Source organism: Pygocentrus nattereri, chromosome 11 (genome assembly GCF_015220715.1).
Source record: "Pygocentrus nattereri isolate fPygNat1 chromosome 11, fPygNat1.pri, whole genome shotgun sequence".
Taxonomy (NCBI): Eukaryota; Metazoa; Chordata; class Actinopteri; order Characiformes; family Serrasalmidae; genus Pygocentrus; species Pygocentrus nattereri.
Window position 1 is genome coordinate 21293190 of NC_051221.1, and position 15660 is coordinate 21308849.

The following is a 15660-nucleotide window of genomic DNA, read 5'->3' on the forward strand; positions in this document are numbered from 1 at the left end:
GACAAAACGTGTGTGTGTGTGTGTGTGTGTGTGTGTGTGTGTGTGTGTGTGCCTAAGCTGAAATGTGAATCTCACTGAAGGGATCTCTTCGTCTTCTCATATGCAGACTATATACAATGTTTAGAAGCATTGCAAAAATTATGTCACAGCTCAGTCTATGATGATGTTCTATAAGCTGACTTTAAGTGAGCCTCCTAAACATATTCTGTATTAAAATTCAGCCACTCTCAGCTAATTGAACCAGTTTAATAAATAATCATGATGTTATCCCTGCACCATTTTGTCCCATAGAAACTAAGCTGTATTTAGTCATCTCGCATGAAGATTGTGGCATATAGCATTTCTAAAACATTCTACACATCTTCTATTTTGGTTTAATCTAGTCAAATGCAAACTTGTATTTGAAAGGTGTTTGCTTGAATATATTTTTTTATTTCCATGGGCAAAACAATCACATGCATTGTATACAATACGCCATGACATTAAAGTGTGAAAAATGTCCTGGAAAACCACCTTTATTGGAATGAGAGTGGGGGGCTAGGTTACAGAACTACTGCCAGAGAAAAATTAAGACCTATCAGAACACATCTGTCCTCCATCTTAAGCCTCAGTCTCAAACATCTTCTTTCTGTCTGTTCTGTCCTCAATGTTCTTACGCCAGTCACCAACATCTGCAGTCTGTGGAAAATAAACCATGTGTCAGAAATGGAAAATTGTTAATGTTGCCGAAAGTAACAGATAATTTAATGTCCAAAAAAATGAAATGACCACATGTGATCAATACATGTTGCCCGGAAGCTTGGCTTCATACACACCTCCTCTTTGACCTCCTTCTTCACTTGTTTCAGGTTGGCTCTCAGATCCAGAGACACCTTGTGCTTGGAGCCCAGCAGAGCCTGAAGCATCTGATCAGCAGACATACGCACTTTCCTCAACACAGGCTTCTTGAACTTGCCCTTCAGGTCCTGAACTTTAATCTTCAGGTCATCGATCTGTAGGGAAATGTCAAGTCAGAAACCATAGCTGATGTAAAGCCATAGATGATGTAACTAGATAGTGTGCCTTGTGAGTTATGATCTTTACCTCCTTGTTTGTTTTAAGAACCTTGGCCTCCAAGTCATACCTTTCCTCATCAACCTTGTCGATGGACTGATGGAGCTTTTTGAGGAACTCCTAACAGAAGACCAGATATAGTTTTATATCCTCAGAGCATAGATACTATGATGACACAAGATTATGCATGTTCCATGCAAAGCAAGCTACACTGATAATGAAATACTAAACAATGTAAAGACTCATTCAAAGAAACATTTTTAAGCTATATAAATAAATATAAATGCACTACTATGTTTCAGTTCAGAGGTCTAAAAAATCAATGCTTATGTCTTTAGTATTCAGAGATGTCCACATGCTCTGTGCTTTAAAAGACTGGTATAGCTGTATCTTTTTGTCATCAACCATCAACATATCAACTGTAAAAGGAAAAAAAATTAAAAGAGCCTGCATTGATGTTTTAGCACCTTAAAGTACAGGCTAAACTATCAGAACTGCTCTGGATTATGTGTTTTTCCTAGATTTAACTGTGTTATGCTATTAGTGGGCCTATGGGTTAGGCTGGAGATGGACTAAGTGTTCTTAATAGATCCAGATCTATAACATACAACTCTTGTCATGCTTTGGGTTGAGCTCTGTTAGGTTCATACCTGAAGTTCCTGTGTGGATCCAGGAAGATCCAGGGATGGGGCGTGCTCATTCATGTAAGTCTCCTTATCAACCACAAGCTGCTTGGCTTCAGCCTCCAGCAATCCGGCAGCAATGGAGAGCAGCAAGCTCTGAAGAAGGGAGAAAGAGAGAGATGAGCATGGATACACTTGTGGAAAGTATATTTGGTTATGCTCTACTTTCACTACTTTACTTTCTCGTTTGATTCTTAAAATATTTCATTCATGCATTCTGAATTTTTTCCATTTCAGTCTTTTACCTTCAAGTTGTACCGGCGGGAGGATGTCATCTTTTTCCTGTTGGTGAAGGAATACGTAATATTACTTTCACTATAGTCGTTCATCAACTGACACATTATATGAGCAGAATGTATCATTCAACTGGTTAACTCAACTGAACATAATAACAGATTAATTGCAAACTGAAGCATAGTTAGAGCACTTACTCCGACATCTTGGCAGTTTATTGTGTCCACACCCTGAAAAATGAAACAGAAAAGGCAACATTAGCTTTGTTCCTACACAGCCTTGACTTCACACATGATGAGACACAATAGTCTATTTTTCAAACCTTTACTATTTTTAAGGGTCTTCCTGTATAAATCCCCACTGTGCCCCACCATAAGCTTGTACTGCACATTCCCTTAACATATGTCTGAGAAAGCCAAATTTAGCCAGGCAGTGTCAGATATCATCTTTTGCAAGAAGTAGACTTCTCAAAGGTCAAAACTTCTGAAACCATTTATCAATATATAATTTCATATATTATAACAGATAAAAATAGAAATTTAAAGATGTTCAGAACTGATCATGAGCATACACTGAGCTGTAGAAAGCAAAGGTTGCTCTGCAATAAAAAAGTATATTTTGAGTAAAATGGTGAATTATTATTGAAAAATAAAATAGATAGTCAGAATAACAATAACAACAAAACTAAACATATCTTTAGCTCAAGATTTCATCTCTTGAGACCAGAGTTAAAGAGCAATTCTAAGCAGGGGGTCAGGGCTATTAAAACATTATCTTTATAACTATTGAAGAGGCTATTACATCAAAAAATATTCACCATAAACAGAGAAGCCACATGTGGAAGAACATATGTCAGTTTCATTTTAGGACTACTGTTGATAGTGCTTACTACTGTCAACACAGATGTAAGCATTACTGTAAAAATAATTGAAGGGATAATTATTTTAGATCTGCCATTGAAAATGACTTGCAAGCTGTAGAACACTTTCCTATACATGCAGTCAACTAACTGTTTTTAGTCAGGACTGTGAATGCACAACAACCAAGACTGCCTGTGTACTAATGCCCAAAACTCTTAGAAGACTCAGAATTGACACATGATCAATGCCAAGTAATATAAATTACTTGTATGTCTTAACAACTTAATTGCCATACTGCATGGCAATTAATGAAGCAGCAAATCAGGCAGTATTGGGCAGTAATTCAAATCTCCCAGTGACTCTTTTAGAATGTACCCATGCAATGCTATAAGCAATAGGAAAGACACTTACCATAGGTGCAATAATGTTTTATTAATAGAATTTATTTTTACATACCTTTGCATTGCTCCTTAAATCTCAAATACTTGCAGTAATGATGTAATAAATGCTTTCTAAGTGTTCTTATCTTTATCTAATAAATTCTACAAGAGAGATGCTCACCTATACACGAGAACGAGGGCAGAACACCCTTGGCAAAAGGACAGGGAAGACTGGCAAGCCCGAGTGAGAGAAAAATTAAATAGGATATATATGGGTCCCTCTGATGGCTCAGCACAACCCAGTAGTCCTGTTTATGGAAGTGGATAACTCCCCAGACCAATAGGCCAGCGAGCTCCTGAAATACTCCCTGCCCAACCTCAACACTCCTTGTAAATTTCCTTTCCTTGAGGAGGTGCTGGTGTCCTCCTTAAGCAACACTGTCAAAAGAGTCAAAGCTCAATATACTAGGATGCAATAAAACAATAAGAGAAAATGGAAAGTCATGTTGTTTTTGCTTCTGTGTGATTGAAAAAATTGCCAACAAAAATCATTTTAAGGAAGCAATTTTCATGTTCAAATGAAAATGTTGAAATTCCCTTACCCTTTTATATGTCAAAGCCAGTGGCCACCATTCCACTATTATAAGTCTAAAATACTTCTCAAATATGATTTAAAGAATGTTGGTGTCATTGTAAAGCAAGGCAGGCTTCACACATGCATAATGAAAGAGGAGGTTTAAAGAGAGCCAGGAGTAAAGAAAAAGAGCGAAGATAAAGAAGATCGAAGTGGAAAGAGCAGGGAATGTCTCAGATGGATCAGTGAGATATGACCTCCAGAGGGCATGAGAGAGTTAATAAATGTTCAGGCTGTTCCATAATAAACTTTATATGAGCCCAGAAGCACAACCAAATGAAAGAAATGTAAACAAAACAAAACAAAACAAACATCATAACAGATTTCATTAAAAGTATTCATTTAATGGCAGTGACTCTGCAATAATATATACTGAATGAAACAAATGCAGCTATTAGGCATTGGCACCGGCATAAACAATGCAATTATTGCAAAAGGAGAGACACTACACAGCCCTGCAGCAGGATCAGAGTAAATAACAAACAAGGAAATGTCCAGAGACTTAAGCCTCGCCCTCAAAGATCTTATTCTCTGCCATCATGCCTGCCTTGTCCAATCGGCATCCATCTCAACCTTCAGTCTCAAACATCTTCTTTCTGTCTGTTCTGTCCTCAATGTTCTTACGCCAGTCACCAACATCAGTAACCTAAGGGGAAACAGACAACAGCATGCAGTTGGGTCACAAACTGTATATCATATGAGGTCATGCAGATGAGATATGTTAATGATATATGACAATAAAGAATCTGCAATAAACTGAAAATTATTTGCATTGAGTTTGAATTACCAACAATTTGCTGTCTTTCTGTCTTTCTTCCACAGTCATTACAGCGCTCATAAAATGGACTTGGAAACTGCAGCATTTATGTTCCCAGCTCTGTACAGTTTATAAGTTATCCATTACGCCGTGTACACGAGACCCACCTCCTCTTTGACCTCCTTCTTCACTTGTTTCAGGTTGGCTCTCAGATCCAGAGACACCTTGTGCTTGGAGCCCAGCAGAGCCTGAAGCATTTGATCAGCAGACATGCGCACTTTCCTCAGAGTAGGCTTCTTAAACTTGCCCTTCAGGTCCTGAACTTTAATCTTCAGATCCTGAATCTGCAGACACACAAACAAAGATGGGGTCAAACAAGGTTCAGGACCAAGATATACCTAAATAAACACATCAACACGTCACATACACAATCAAATTACCTCTTTGTCTGCCTTAAATACTTTGGCCTCCGTGTCGTATCTCTCCTCATCAGCCTTGTCGATGGTTTGATGCAGTTTCTTGCACAATTCCTACAGAAAAGTTGAATTATTCAGTTATTAAATTGTGAAAATGTAAATCAGAATATATTGTTCTGTATCATAGTCTAAGTGTTGCACTCCACTGTAAAACTGCATGATTTCAAGTGATTACTTTAATACATTAATAGTTCTCCACCCTGCACTCTAATTATTTAGGCTGAACTCTGCTAAGCAGGAGGGCTATCAGAATTTTATAGGAGATGTGAAAAAGTGTGTGAGAGTGTGACATACCTGCAGTTCCTGCATTGAGCCAGGCAGGGACAGTTCAGGGCAGTTCTGTGCCATGTGGGCAGCCTTGTCAACTTCATACTGAGCAGCCTCCTTCTCAAGCAAACTCTTAGCTATGCCCAGCATCAAACTCTATGAGAAAGAAAACACACTCACAATGATAATTTACTCAGACATCTGGTTTTAGACCATGAAAATGGAAAGATCTATTTATCTGGGCATTAAAAAATGTATTGACTCAGAAAGACAATGATAGCACAATAAATAAATTATTATTTGTAGCTATCATCCAATATTGACTTTGGCTAAGCAATGCTTTGTTAAGTTAAAGGATCCACATTATGGAAAAACTATTTTTCCCTGCTTGTTTGGAATAAAATATCTTGATGCAGTGCTGAAGTTTCAAAAGGTAACTGAATTTTGAATTCACTGTTTTTGTGATGTCATGAAAAACCAAATTATTTACACAAATCCACCTATTTGGCCAAGAACAATTTAGATGTGCCCATTCACAATGAAGTTATAAGATGTCTTTCAGCCTGGATTGATTTTTGAATGAGGCAAAACACAGGGCAGCCAATCAGAAGAGAGGAACAGTAACAAAAATGGACCACTTATTTCTATAAATATATAAATAATATAAATATATAAATGTATAAGGTATAAAGTGAAGTTGGACAATGGTCATGTAAAAATGAATTAGGACAGTTTGTGGTACATAAACCTACACAAAACATATGTGGGCCTCAGGATAGAAACAGATTGCAAGAAAAATGTAGGATATGGGCATGGAAATGAACAAATACGTGCCATGGGAAGAGGGCATTAAGGAGAATTCTGGAACCAAACTCCTGTTTTTATAAGCATCTAAATAGCTCACAAGATGGAAACAAACAAAAAAAGTCTTATATTTGAGATGATTACCTTAAGATGATGCTTCCGGCTCGAGGTCATCTTTTTTCTATATAAATCAAAATCAGAAACAGGCTTTACTAATCAAGTATGTTTGCACATGTAAGGAATTTGTCTTTGGTTACACAGGAGCTCAGTAGCTCACAGTAACTGAGCTAACTGACAGTATAAGTTTCACACTTGTACAGTAACATATAAACATAGTAACATATATAAGAAATAATAATCCAAAGATTAAAAAAGAAACAATGTAAGTTTGAAAGCAGATCATGAATAAGAAAATTTAATAAAGAAAAACATTATACATACTCAGACATCTTGGCGGTTTCTTTTTATTCACCCCCTGTATATAACAAGAAAGAAAGGTATTTTATTATTACTTTATTAACATTTCAAGTGGCCTAGTTATTTTACTTGTTTCTTTTTGTTAGTTTGTTGTTTTTGGGTTTTTTTTGGTATAGTGGTCAATATACTGACAAACTGAAAAGAATTTGATTTTCTTCACAGTGAAAAAATATGAGGTTATTCCTGATAGTCACTGATTGCTGTAAGTGATTTCTTTTGTTCACTAAAATCTACTGGTAGATCTCACACAAGCAGTAGTCATATTCATTACTTCAGACATCCATGTCTTCTTTAATGGAATGCGAAGTAGCACTCTTAAATCAGCTGCTACAAGTCTTCCAAGCTCCACACAAGCCAGAGAAATAAGTATGTATTTCACCTTCTGACATCTAATATCCACCCTCAGCTTCTGGAACAATCTCTGGAAATGAAAAAGTATGACACCCCGCCCTACGTCCACCTCTATCACCAGCAGGCTAATGTTACTGTCCTACAGGTCATATTCAAGTAAAATTTTCTGTGCCTTTCATATTGACTAAATACTTGTATGGTATCCACAAAGTTACAGGCAAATTGAACAGAACATCCAAAAACAGCTGAGAGTTCATAATGCTGACATATTAGCAAGTCTGCTCAAATATGTATCACAAAATAATGTTATAGAGTTATTCAAGTCCATTTCACCGGCAAGATATTCAAGCAAGACTGTAATTAATTAATTACAAAAGAATCCTATTTATATTTCTTATTACTGTGCAACTGTACAAATCTAAGCTAATCAATTGAAACATTTTGTTCATGTAACACTGATAACTCCACGTTTTCAAAATTTACCATGTTTAAATATAATCTGATTAGAGGTGTGCTCACTTTTTCTTTTTTTCTTGACAGATGGGCAATCCTAAAGATTTTGTTGTTCTTCCACAAAAGAATATCCATAATTATTAGACAGATTGAGAAAACAATCTAGAAACCCAGAAAAACAACAACATTAACAGGCCCTGATCTTAAATAATAAAACTTCTTGACGCATCCTTCTTTCGTATCCCCAAATAATCCATCAGCAAAAGCAATGGCCACACAGCCTTTCAGAGCAAAGCAGTACAGAAAGCAAGCTTTGCAAAGTGTAGTGACCCTTATTCTCACCTAAACGAGAAGTTGTGGCAGTGAGACTGGCTTGATGGAGGAATGGTTCAGGGAGGCGAGCCTCTGGCACCGAAACACTGGCCTTTGAGAGTTTATAAGGCTGGCATCGACCAGTAATAAAGAGTGCCTCCACCCCTGTTTATGGTAATGGTACCAAACATATTAGCCTGCCAGGCCCCCGAAATATCTACTGCATCCTATCTCTTCCAATTACTTTGCTTTAAATAGATAAGACAGGGAAAATAAAATTTCCAGGTGTCCACAAAATTAGATAATGATGTTTACTGGGATGTATGTACGTGTAAAGATTGGGTTCCAACACTGATGGTATGGACCAAAGACAAGCTGTAAGGATATATTTTTTAAAAAGACATGTATGAAAAGCTCATAAATCAGTTTGGCCTCATTGCAAATACACCTGTCTTCAGCACACTGTAGCCTACTGCCATGGCTAAAAGACCCCATGAGTGCACTGCTTTTTACACAACCACATAACATTGCTTAAGGGAAGTATGTTTTAAAGTACATACACAATGAGACCTTAATTTAAAAATGAAATTGCCACTGTTTAAACACCCACTGACTAATGCCTGGAATCCAACAAATCACTGACTGAGGCTTTAAAGAATTGTTTGAGGAATGCCAGATCATCTTATGGGTTTGTTAGAGTCAGAAAGCCTCAATGCAATCTCAATGCAATTCTGCAAAAAAGTCTAAATAAAATGCTAAAACAAACAAAAAAACAAGTGAACAAAGGAATGGATGGATGGACACTCTCCAACAATTCCTGAAAAGGAGAATTAGTTTACTTTCCAACTGTTCACACATATGTATGCCAACATCCAAGGCTGAGAGGGACGCAATCCTTAAAAAATATTTTCACCACTGTCTACACACGACCCTCTACATGCCACCCTCTATCCATATCACTCACACACATGCACGACCATAAAACACACACACACACACACACACACACACACACACACACACACACACACACACACACACACAGAGCTGTACGCCCAGACTTGCCTGTACACATACAAACACATACACATGAAAATGGGCAGACGAGTGGAAAGGAAGGTGAGAGTAATTGAGGCAGAGTGATGCAAGTTTTCTATACTTCTCTTCCAGTAGAACAGTCAAAAGTCTTAAAAGCCATATGTAATGCTGAATGTGGGAAAAGAGCTACGGAAAAAGGTACAAATCTAATCCACCAAACATTCTTAACAAGTGAAAACAACAAAATAAGCTTATGATTTTAGTGTTTTATTAAGACTGCTAGCTCGTTTTGTGAGGCTTGTGTTATTACACTCCTGCCATTTTGGGTTATGCATGCTGGCTGCCTTAGCCTGAAGTTTCCCTCTAACTTGACATGAAGAAGGCAATCCTCATGTTGCACTCAAAGGGAGAGTTTAAACCAGTGCACGGTAACCCAAAGCCAGTAAGTGTGGTGAGGTGGAAGGAGTTGTCTGTAAGGTGAGCTATACCAGACCAAGCCAAAAAGCCTTATAGCCACATGTTTGTTATTTGTTTACCATGAATTTTCTTTGCATTTGTGTATCTGCTGTATTTGTGATAATTAGAATATAATACATTTTCATATTTGTAACGCTGTCAAAAATTGTCTAACCTCTTAACATTACAGGATTATTACATACAAACTCAACATAAATCAAAAATCACAACTCATTTTTTTTCATACCATTTTTCAGGCTGCTCGCTTCACAACAAGAAGGGCATAGGATTGATTCCCAGGCTGGGCAACCACTGTCTTTTCTCTGTGGAGCATGTTCTGTCTGTGACTGCATGGGTTTACTCCTACAGTCCCGAGACATCCAGTCAGGCCAAAGGGACACGCTAAGTTGCCCCTAGGTGTGTGTGTGTGTGTGTGTATTTACTGCCTTCTGTCTAATGACCACTAGGATAGCCTCTAGCTCCCGCCATGGCCCAGTAGGACAAGTGGCTTAGACAATGTTTGTATGTGTGTGACATTTTTTCAAATGAAACCCAATATGAGGAGGGTCTTTGAGCTTGCTGAATATTTTCTCACAGTGATAGGTGGGGTGTGGGAAGGTAAAGTGAGACATGATATTATTGGTTAATGTTTTTTCCCTGCCTCCTGATGCACTGTGCACTGTGTAATGTAATCCAAACTCAGAGAATGTTTTCAATGTGGGCTAGAGTCATTGCACTTCAATCAAAAATTATGGGGAAACATAATTTTAAATGGTATTGAATTTTGTGTGTCCTGCTGAAGGCCTAAGTAGGCAGTAATGCATTCTCATGTGCTAATTTATATTTTTTACTTCTTCAAAGATAGTGCCTGGGATTATTTTTGCTATGGGACTATTCTTTATATATTTTTTTTTCTGAATCTTCATCTCCCCTGCCCAATAAGTACTTTTCATATTTTTTGTGACAAGGTCCATTTTTTAAGGACAAGTGTTTGACTTTAGGTTTGATTTTACAAATGTACCTGGCAACTTTACAAAAACATTCCACATAAGTACAAGACATTTTGCATTATTTTTAACACAACCAGTGCATTATGTTATTCAACACAGGCAAAGTGAACAGATTGTGTCAAATATATGCTACATTCCATGGACTTTGTGGGCAAAAAAGGTATTTCATTTCATTTCCTCAAGGACAGAAAACAACAAAAAAGTTGATGGTGAGTTCTTGTAATGCTGTGGATGTATAGTGCGCTGAATAATACTTGTAGGTCCAGTGTTGACCAATAGATGTCAGAATTTCTCTGAATATCTAAGACTCTTCAAGAGCTGCATCATAAGCTTTTTTCCAGACATCTTCAGTTTCTGTGTAGGGATATCAAAACAGTGTGTTCACAAGACTTTTAAGACCAAACACCTTCTGAATGTATAAATTAGCTTCACTTGTGTTATGTGAGCTGTATGAAGTAGATGCTTCATATTAGTGCTTCATCACAAGAAGACATCAGATTGATCAGCGCTGGAATATGATCAAAACCTAAGTAGTGTTAACATGCCATCAGCGAAGACAGACAGAGAGAGACATAGATAAAGAGATAGACAGATAGATAGATAGATGAACACAGACTCAAAGCAGAGTTACCTTGCAAGTTGCTAAAATCTTAATTGAGTCTTCTTTAACTATGACACCCTCTCAAAGTCCCCACTGACATTGTGCAAACATAATTCTATAATAGGTTCAGGACACTGAATTTATTGCTACCCATGTTTTTGGATGAATTTTGGTGAGACTGAGAAAAGACCTACATAGATTACATTTACACCAAGTCCCCCTGCTGAAAACAACAGCATGTTTATTCTGGTCTGGTGCAAGTTTAGCTGGTCAACCACCATGACCATACCAGCATCCAAAGCACAACATATGGGGTTTTAGTGTTGATAAGCGTAACAGCTTCAATTGCTGCTGACCAACATACCATCATCCAAAACACAACATATTGTCAAGTCCAGAACAAACATGTGCAAAAGTTAATTGAACTTATTTTAAGTACTTTTGGATCATTATTGTTGGTCTGTACCACACAAAATGTAAATCAAATGCAAAGAGTTACTGGAGCATTTAAACAAAAAATGAAGACAAAAATGAAGACAAGATACACACCAGTGACGATGTGGTGTTTTACTAGTCTAACGCACCCTAATAACTCATAATTGGAGAATTTCAAGCTAGGGCTGCAATGGTTAGTTAGATGATTAGTGTAGCAAATCCCCACTCAGAATCATATAAACATTAACAAAGAAGTGAAATATATTATTAAAAATCAATGGTCCAAAATTGAGAAAGGTGCTAAGTTGGGGGTAAATGGCCAGTAACTGATAAATGAACAAGTAATATACAGTGATGTTGTTGTTTTTTTCATATTATTAACTGTTCGGACACTGTAGTATAATTTAAAGCTTTCTTTTCTAACTAGGATTTCTTGTATTTACTTCTAACTCAGCATAAGTTTTAACAGAAATAAACTAAACAGGAATTTTTACAACAACAGCAAAAGCAAATGAATATTTTGATAATGAATTTTCACATCAAGATGCCAGGTACCATTATTTAAACATATTTCTCACAGAAAAATAGATGAACAATCAAAACAAAGTCAGTGGATTAACCGATTATAGAAACATTAGTTGCAGCTTTGGTTATCGTGGAATCTGAAATCTGTTGCTTATTCATTAACATGCCTTTGATGTTTATTTAAATAAATTAACTTGATTCATGGTTACAGTAATGAAAATGAAACTGTTGCATGTTTGCTTTGAGGAAAACTGACTTTAGTCAGAGTTTTAAAGGTCATGTACAAATCAATAATGACCTCTAATGTAAACAGAGTATTATGATCAGGTGATTTAAGAGAAAGAGGACTGTCTTGGCTACCTTCAATTTGGAAACAAACAGCTGCACTATTCAGCGAGGTCATTTAGGAGGTCCTCAAACATCTTCCTGTCATTAATGCCAGCATTGGCATCGATGGTCACCCACAGCTTCCTTCATACAAGGGAACAAAAACAGGAAAAAGAGGACAGAGAACTAGGTTTAACAAAAGGATCCAGATCCACTGGATCTTGTTTACCCCACTACAAGTACATACAGCAAAACGTGTGTGGGCATCACATAGAAATGTATGTAAAGAGAAGTTTCATCTTCAATTTGCAAAAGATTAAATGTATTTGTTTTGAGTGGTGTTTACTCACCCCCTCTATGACTTCTTTCTTCACCTGTTTGAGGTTGGTCCTTAAGTTTAAACTTGCCTTCTGTGAGGAGCCCCCCCAGGCTTCTTGAACTTGGCTGACCTCTTCAGTTCCTCAATCTGTTACATGCAGACAGACCACAGCAGACATTTGCAACTGTAGTAGCACTAATGCGCAAAAGCAGGTTTTAAAAAGTGCATGCTGTTACAGTATCCTACCTTACCTCCTTGTTATTTTTGGTCAGTTTGGCTGCCAAGTCATATCATTCTTCATCTACTTTGTTGATCTTTGAGTGGAAGTTTCTATACAAATCCTGCAATTAATAATTTATGAAAATTACATATTCCATGGAAAACTGACATCCCATACACAGTGTACACACTGGAGCAAGGAGACTCTCTAGCTGATTCAAAATGAAAATCTTCAGACAACAACAAAGACAAACATTTTTCAAAGAATAATAATGCAAGGGCACCTGAAGGTCTGCCATCACTCCTGAGAGGTCTGGTTCCTCTAAATAAACCTTCTTTGTGGCCTCAGTTACAGCTGCCTCAGCCTTCAGCAGCCTTTCGCCAGCAGACATGAATCAAGGTCTGCCAAACATGTATGAAACATTACATTCATTTAATATAAATCACCCTTAAAAGCACTGCAATATTAGGATGTAATGTGATTAAACGTTTACAATGCAAGCCGGTTAACCTTTAGCTGATTCTTCCAACTCAAGGGCATCCTTTTCCTTTTCAGCAGAGAAAACCAAAAGGAAATTTGTTAGAAAACAACATATTATGAAAACCATATTAAGCATCATGGCAGAAAGGCTACAGTCAGGGGCAAATAGAGGAATTGACTACCCAAGAGCCCTAGATGGAGGAGGCCCTCAGGGGGCATGAACTAAAATGTTTGCTGCTCATGTACAATATTGTACAATTAAGAGTTTCATTCTGAAATTAAAAAAAAAAAAAATTAAAAGTCACAGTTTTAAATTTAACAAGCTTGGAAAAGAATAATAGTTAGTGTTTATTTCTCTAATAAAGATGATAATCACAAAATGAAAAAATACAGCACTGATTTCTATCTATTTCTATTATAGAGTACTTACACAGACATCTTGGTTTCTTGGATGCCTTAGATCCTGTAAAAAGGATGCACTTGTAAAAGCTCTAGAACTCACTGCATCACCACATATATTCCATTTTCTGTTTTAGACACGTCTAGGTCTTTAAGTATGCTTTGGAAAAAAGCTGTTGAAAGAGACTTAAAGGAAAAAATAATGACCAGGTCAGAACTTTATGGCTAGTTTTGTTATCAGCATATAACTGCTCTAAAGATGTGTATGTTGAGATATTTGTCTTTAGTTTAGTCAAATCACACTCTTCTTTTGATGAAACAACAAAACATGATGAACAATGTAGTTACTCATTAAAAGGCATCATTATGTTCACTCACAAGTACCCAATTAGATTAATTCTAATGTTGGCAGTCTAAAGCAAGATGCTGGCAAAGTTGAGCCTGTTTGCTCAAATCGTACCAATGAAGCACAAGAGTGGTCTAAGTGAACTGAACTGGGGAAGGTGATACACACTACAGGAGGAAAGTCTTGCACAGACAGAAGGAAAATCACTTCTAAATTAAGTTAGGCAGTGTTAGGGGCCAGCTGTCCACTTGAAATCCCACTTCTGGGTATATGTTTGTCTTCAAGGACACTTTACAACCTAACACCCTGGCATGTGCTACAAACCCTGCCATTTAAGATTCATCAGCCTTTTTCTGGAGGCCACAAGAGACAAACACAAAGAAGCCTCAACCAAACCATGCAGGCATGAACTGTTTAGATGTACTCTTGAAATAGCTCAAAATTGCTTTCGTGAAGTAATCTTGAGCTTATTTGATATAAGACAGCTGTCTAAAATAACATATAAACTGCCATAGGAGAGTGGACATTGCAGATACTTCAGTCATGTGTATATCTAGATCAGTGTCACACTGCTATTTAAAACCAGCTAATACTGATATTTTCACTGGGAAGCAGTAATCTATGGTTTTCCCTTCTCATTCTGGAAGGTTCTCTGTAAACTGATAAGAAGTACATACACTAAAAAGAACAACTTGTAACATTAAAGGAACCGCGTAATAACATTTGTCGCGGAACTGTTCACACAGAAATAAGCTTTCAGAACATCAAATCATCTCTTCACAAATCAAGGAGTGCATGTCCTTCAATCAGCTACAGAAAAACTTGTTGAACTGCAGTGGTAAGGTTTTAAAATTACCGATTCATATATTTTGACTCACAGATAAAACCACAACAATAGCTGAAGGGAAACTTTAATTAGAATGCTTTTTTACAAGTTTCCACATTATTCAACTATTAAGATAAAAGTAAAGAGTGGGTTTTTGTGAAATGCACCATTCTAGTGAAACTATCAGAATTGTTACCAATAGCAGTGACAGGAATCAGACAAAGCTCCCTTACAGGATGCTGTTACATGAAACCATTAGAAATACATCGTCTGATGCCTGAGACTTTGTTCAACAACAGCTTTGAGATAGTTTTGGTCTAAAACATGGTTTTAAACTGTATGCAGAGCAGATGGATACTTGCAGGGCAGCATAAGGAAAAATAGCACCCAAAGAAAAAGATCCTTTCTTTTGGATTTACCACCATTTTACTATTACCAACATTACATTTAATTACTCAGTAGACACATGCAAGTTTGCTGGCGAATTTGATAGCAAATAAAATGGCTATGTTTCATTTCTGTCATGCAAAGCCTTGCAGTGCCAATTTAGTAACTTTATAGGATAAGGAAAAAACTATTTATAATGGAATATAAAAAATATTTTGTTCAAAGTCATTTCATAACTTTCTCTAAAATACACCATCTTACATCAAATCACTAAATGATTTTGTATATATCTCAATGATAAAATTATGCAAGAAAGTAAATCATTGTAATTCCTCTTCTACAATAGCAGTAGTGTGTCATATAATGTAACTCCTCACAGTGTCTACATCAGCAATTTCAGAACGTAAATACAGCCATTAATAAGAATCAGTCTCAGCAGTCAATAAACCACCATCTCAAAGGCAATAATGGTCAATTACTTTGTACAAAGCTAGAACATCACACATGGGATTTACAAGATTAACATTAGAAATTAATTGGATTTGAATCA

At 36.8% G+C, this 15660-nt stretch overlaps 2 protein-coding genes across 2 annotated transcripts; both read right to left on the reverse strand.

The window, feature by feature from the left end:
* Positions 1-488: 488 nt before the first annotated feature.
* Positions 489-4070, reverse strand: LOC108428827 (troponin I, fast skeletal muscle-like). The gene is made up of 7 exons (XM_017700153.2): positions 3392-4070; positions 2168-2200; positions 1982-2018; positions 1704-1832; positions 1084-1173; positions 816-992; positions 489-678 (listed from the first exon to the last, which is right to left on the reverse strand). The coding sequence occupies exons 2-7, from the start codon at positions 2173-2175 to the stop codon at positions 601-603; spliced, it is 519 nt and encodes a 172-aa protein (XP_017555642.1). The 5' UTR covers positions 2176-2200; positions 3392-4070; the 3' UTR covers positions 489-600.
* A 97-nt stretch (positions 4071-4167) lies between these two features.
* Positions 4168-7867, reverse strand: LOC108428826 (troponin I, fast skeletal muscle-like). The gene is made up of 7 exons (XM_017700152.1): positions 7772-7867; positions 6590-6623; positions 6293-6329; positions 5372-5500; positions 5042-5131; positions 4769-4945; positions 4168-4490 (listed from the first exon to the last, which is right to left on the reverse strand). The coding sequence occupies exons 2-7, from the start codon at positions 6595-6597 to the stop codon at positions 4413-4415; spliced, it is 519 nt and encodes a 172-aa protein (XP_017555641.1). The 5' UTR covers positions 6598-6623; positions 7772-7867; the 3' UTR covers positions 4168-4412.
* Positions 7868-15660: the final 7793 nt, after the last annotated feature.

What these genes read in the sequence shown, in the direction of transcription:
- LOC108428827 (XM_017700153.2), bottom strand. An exon ending in CCCGCCGGTACAACTTGAAG is followed by an intron (nt 1,833 to 1,981) that starts GTAAAAGACTGA and finishes TCCCTTCTTCAG; the next exon opens with AGCTTGCTGCTCTCCATTGC. An exon ending in GATCCACACAGGAACTTCAG is followed by an intron (nt 1,174 to 1,703) that starts GTATGAACCTAA and finishes GTCTTCTGTTAG; the next exon opens with GAGTTCCTCAAAAAGCTCCA.
- LOC108428826 (XM_017700152.1), bottom strand. An exon ending in GCCGGAAGCATCATCTTAAG is followed by an intron (nt 5,501 to 6,292) that starts GTAATCATCTCA and finishes TCTTTCTCATAG; the next exon opens with AGTTTGATGCTGGGCATAGC. An exon ending in TATTTAAGGCAGACAAAGAG is followed by an intron (nt 4,946 to 5,041) that starts GTAATTTGATTG and finishes GTGTGTCTGCAG; the next exon opens with ATTCAGGATCTGAAGATTAA.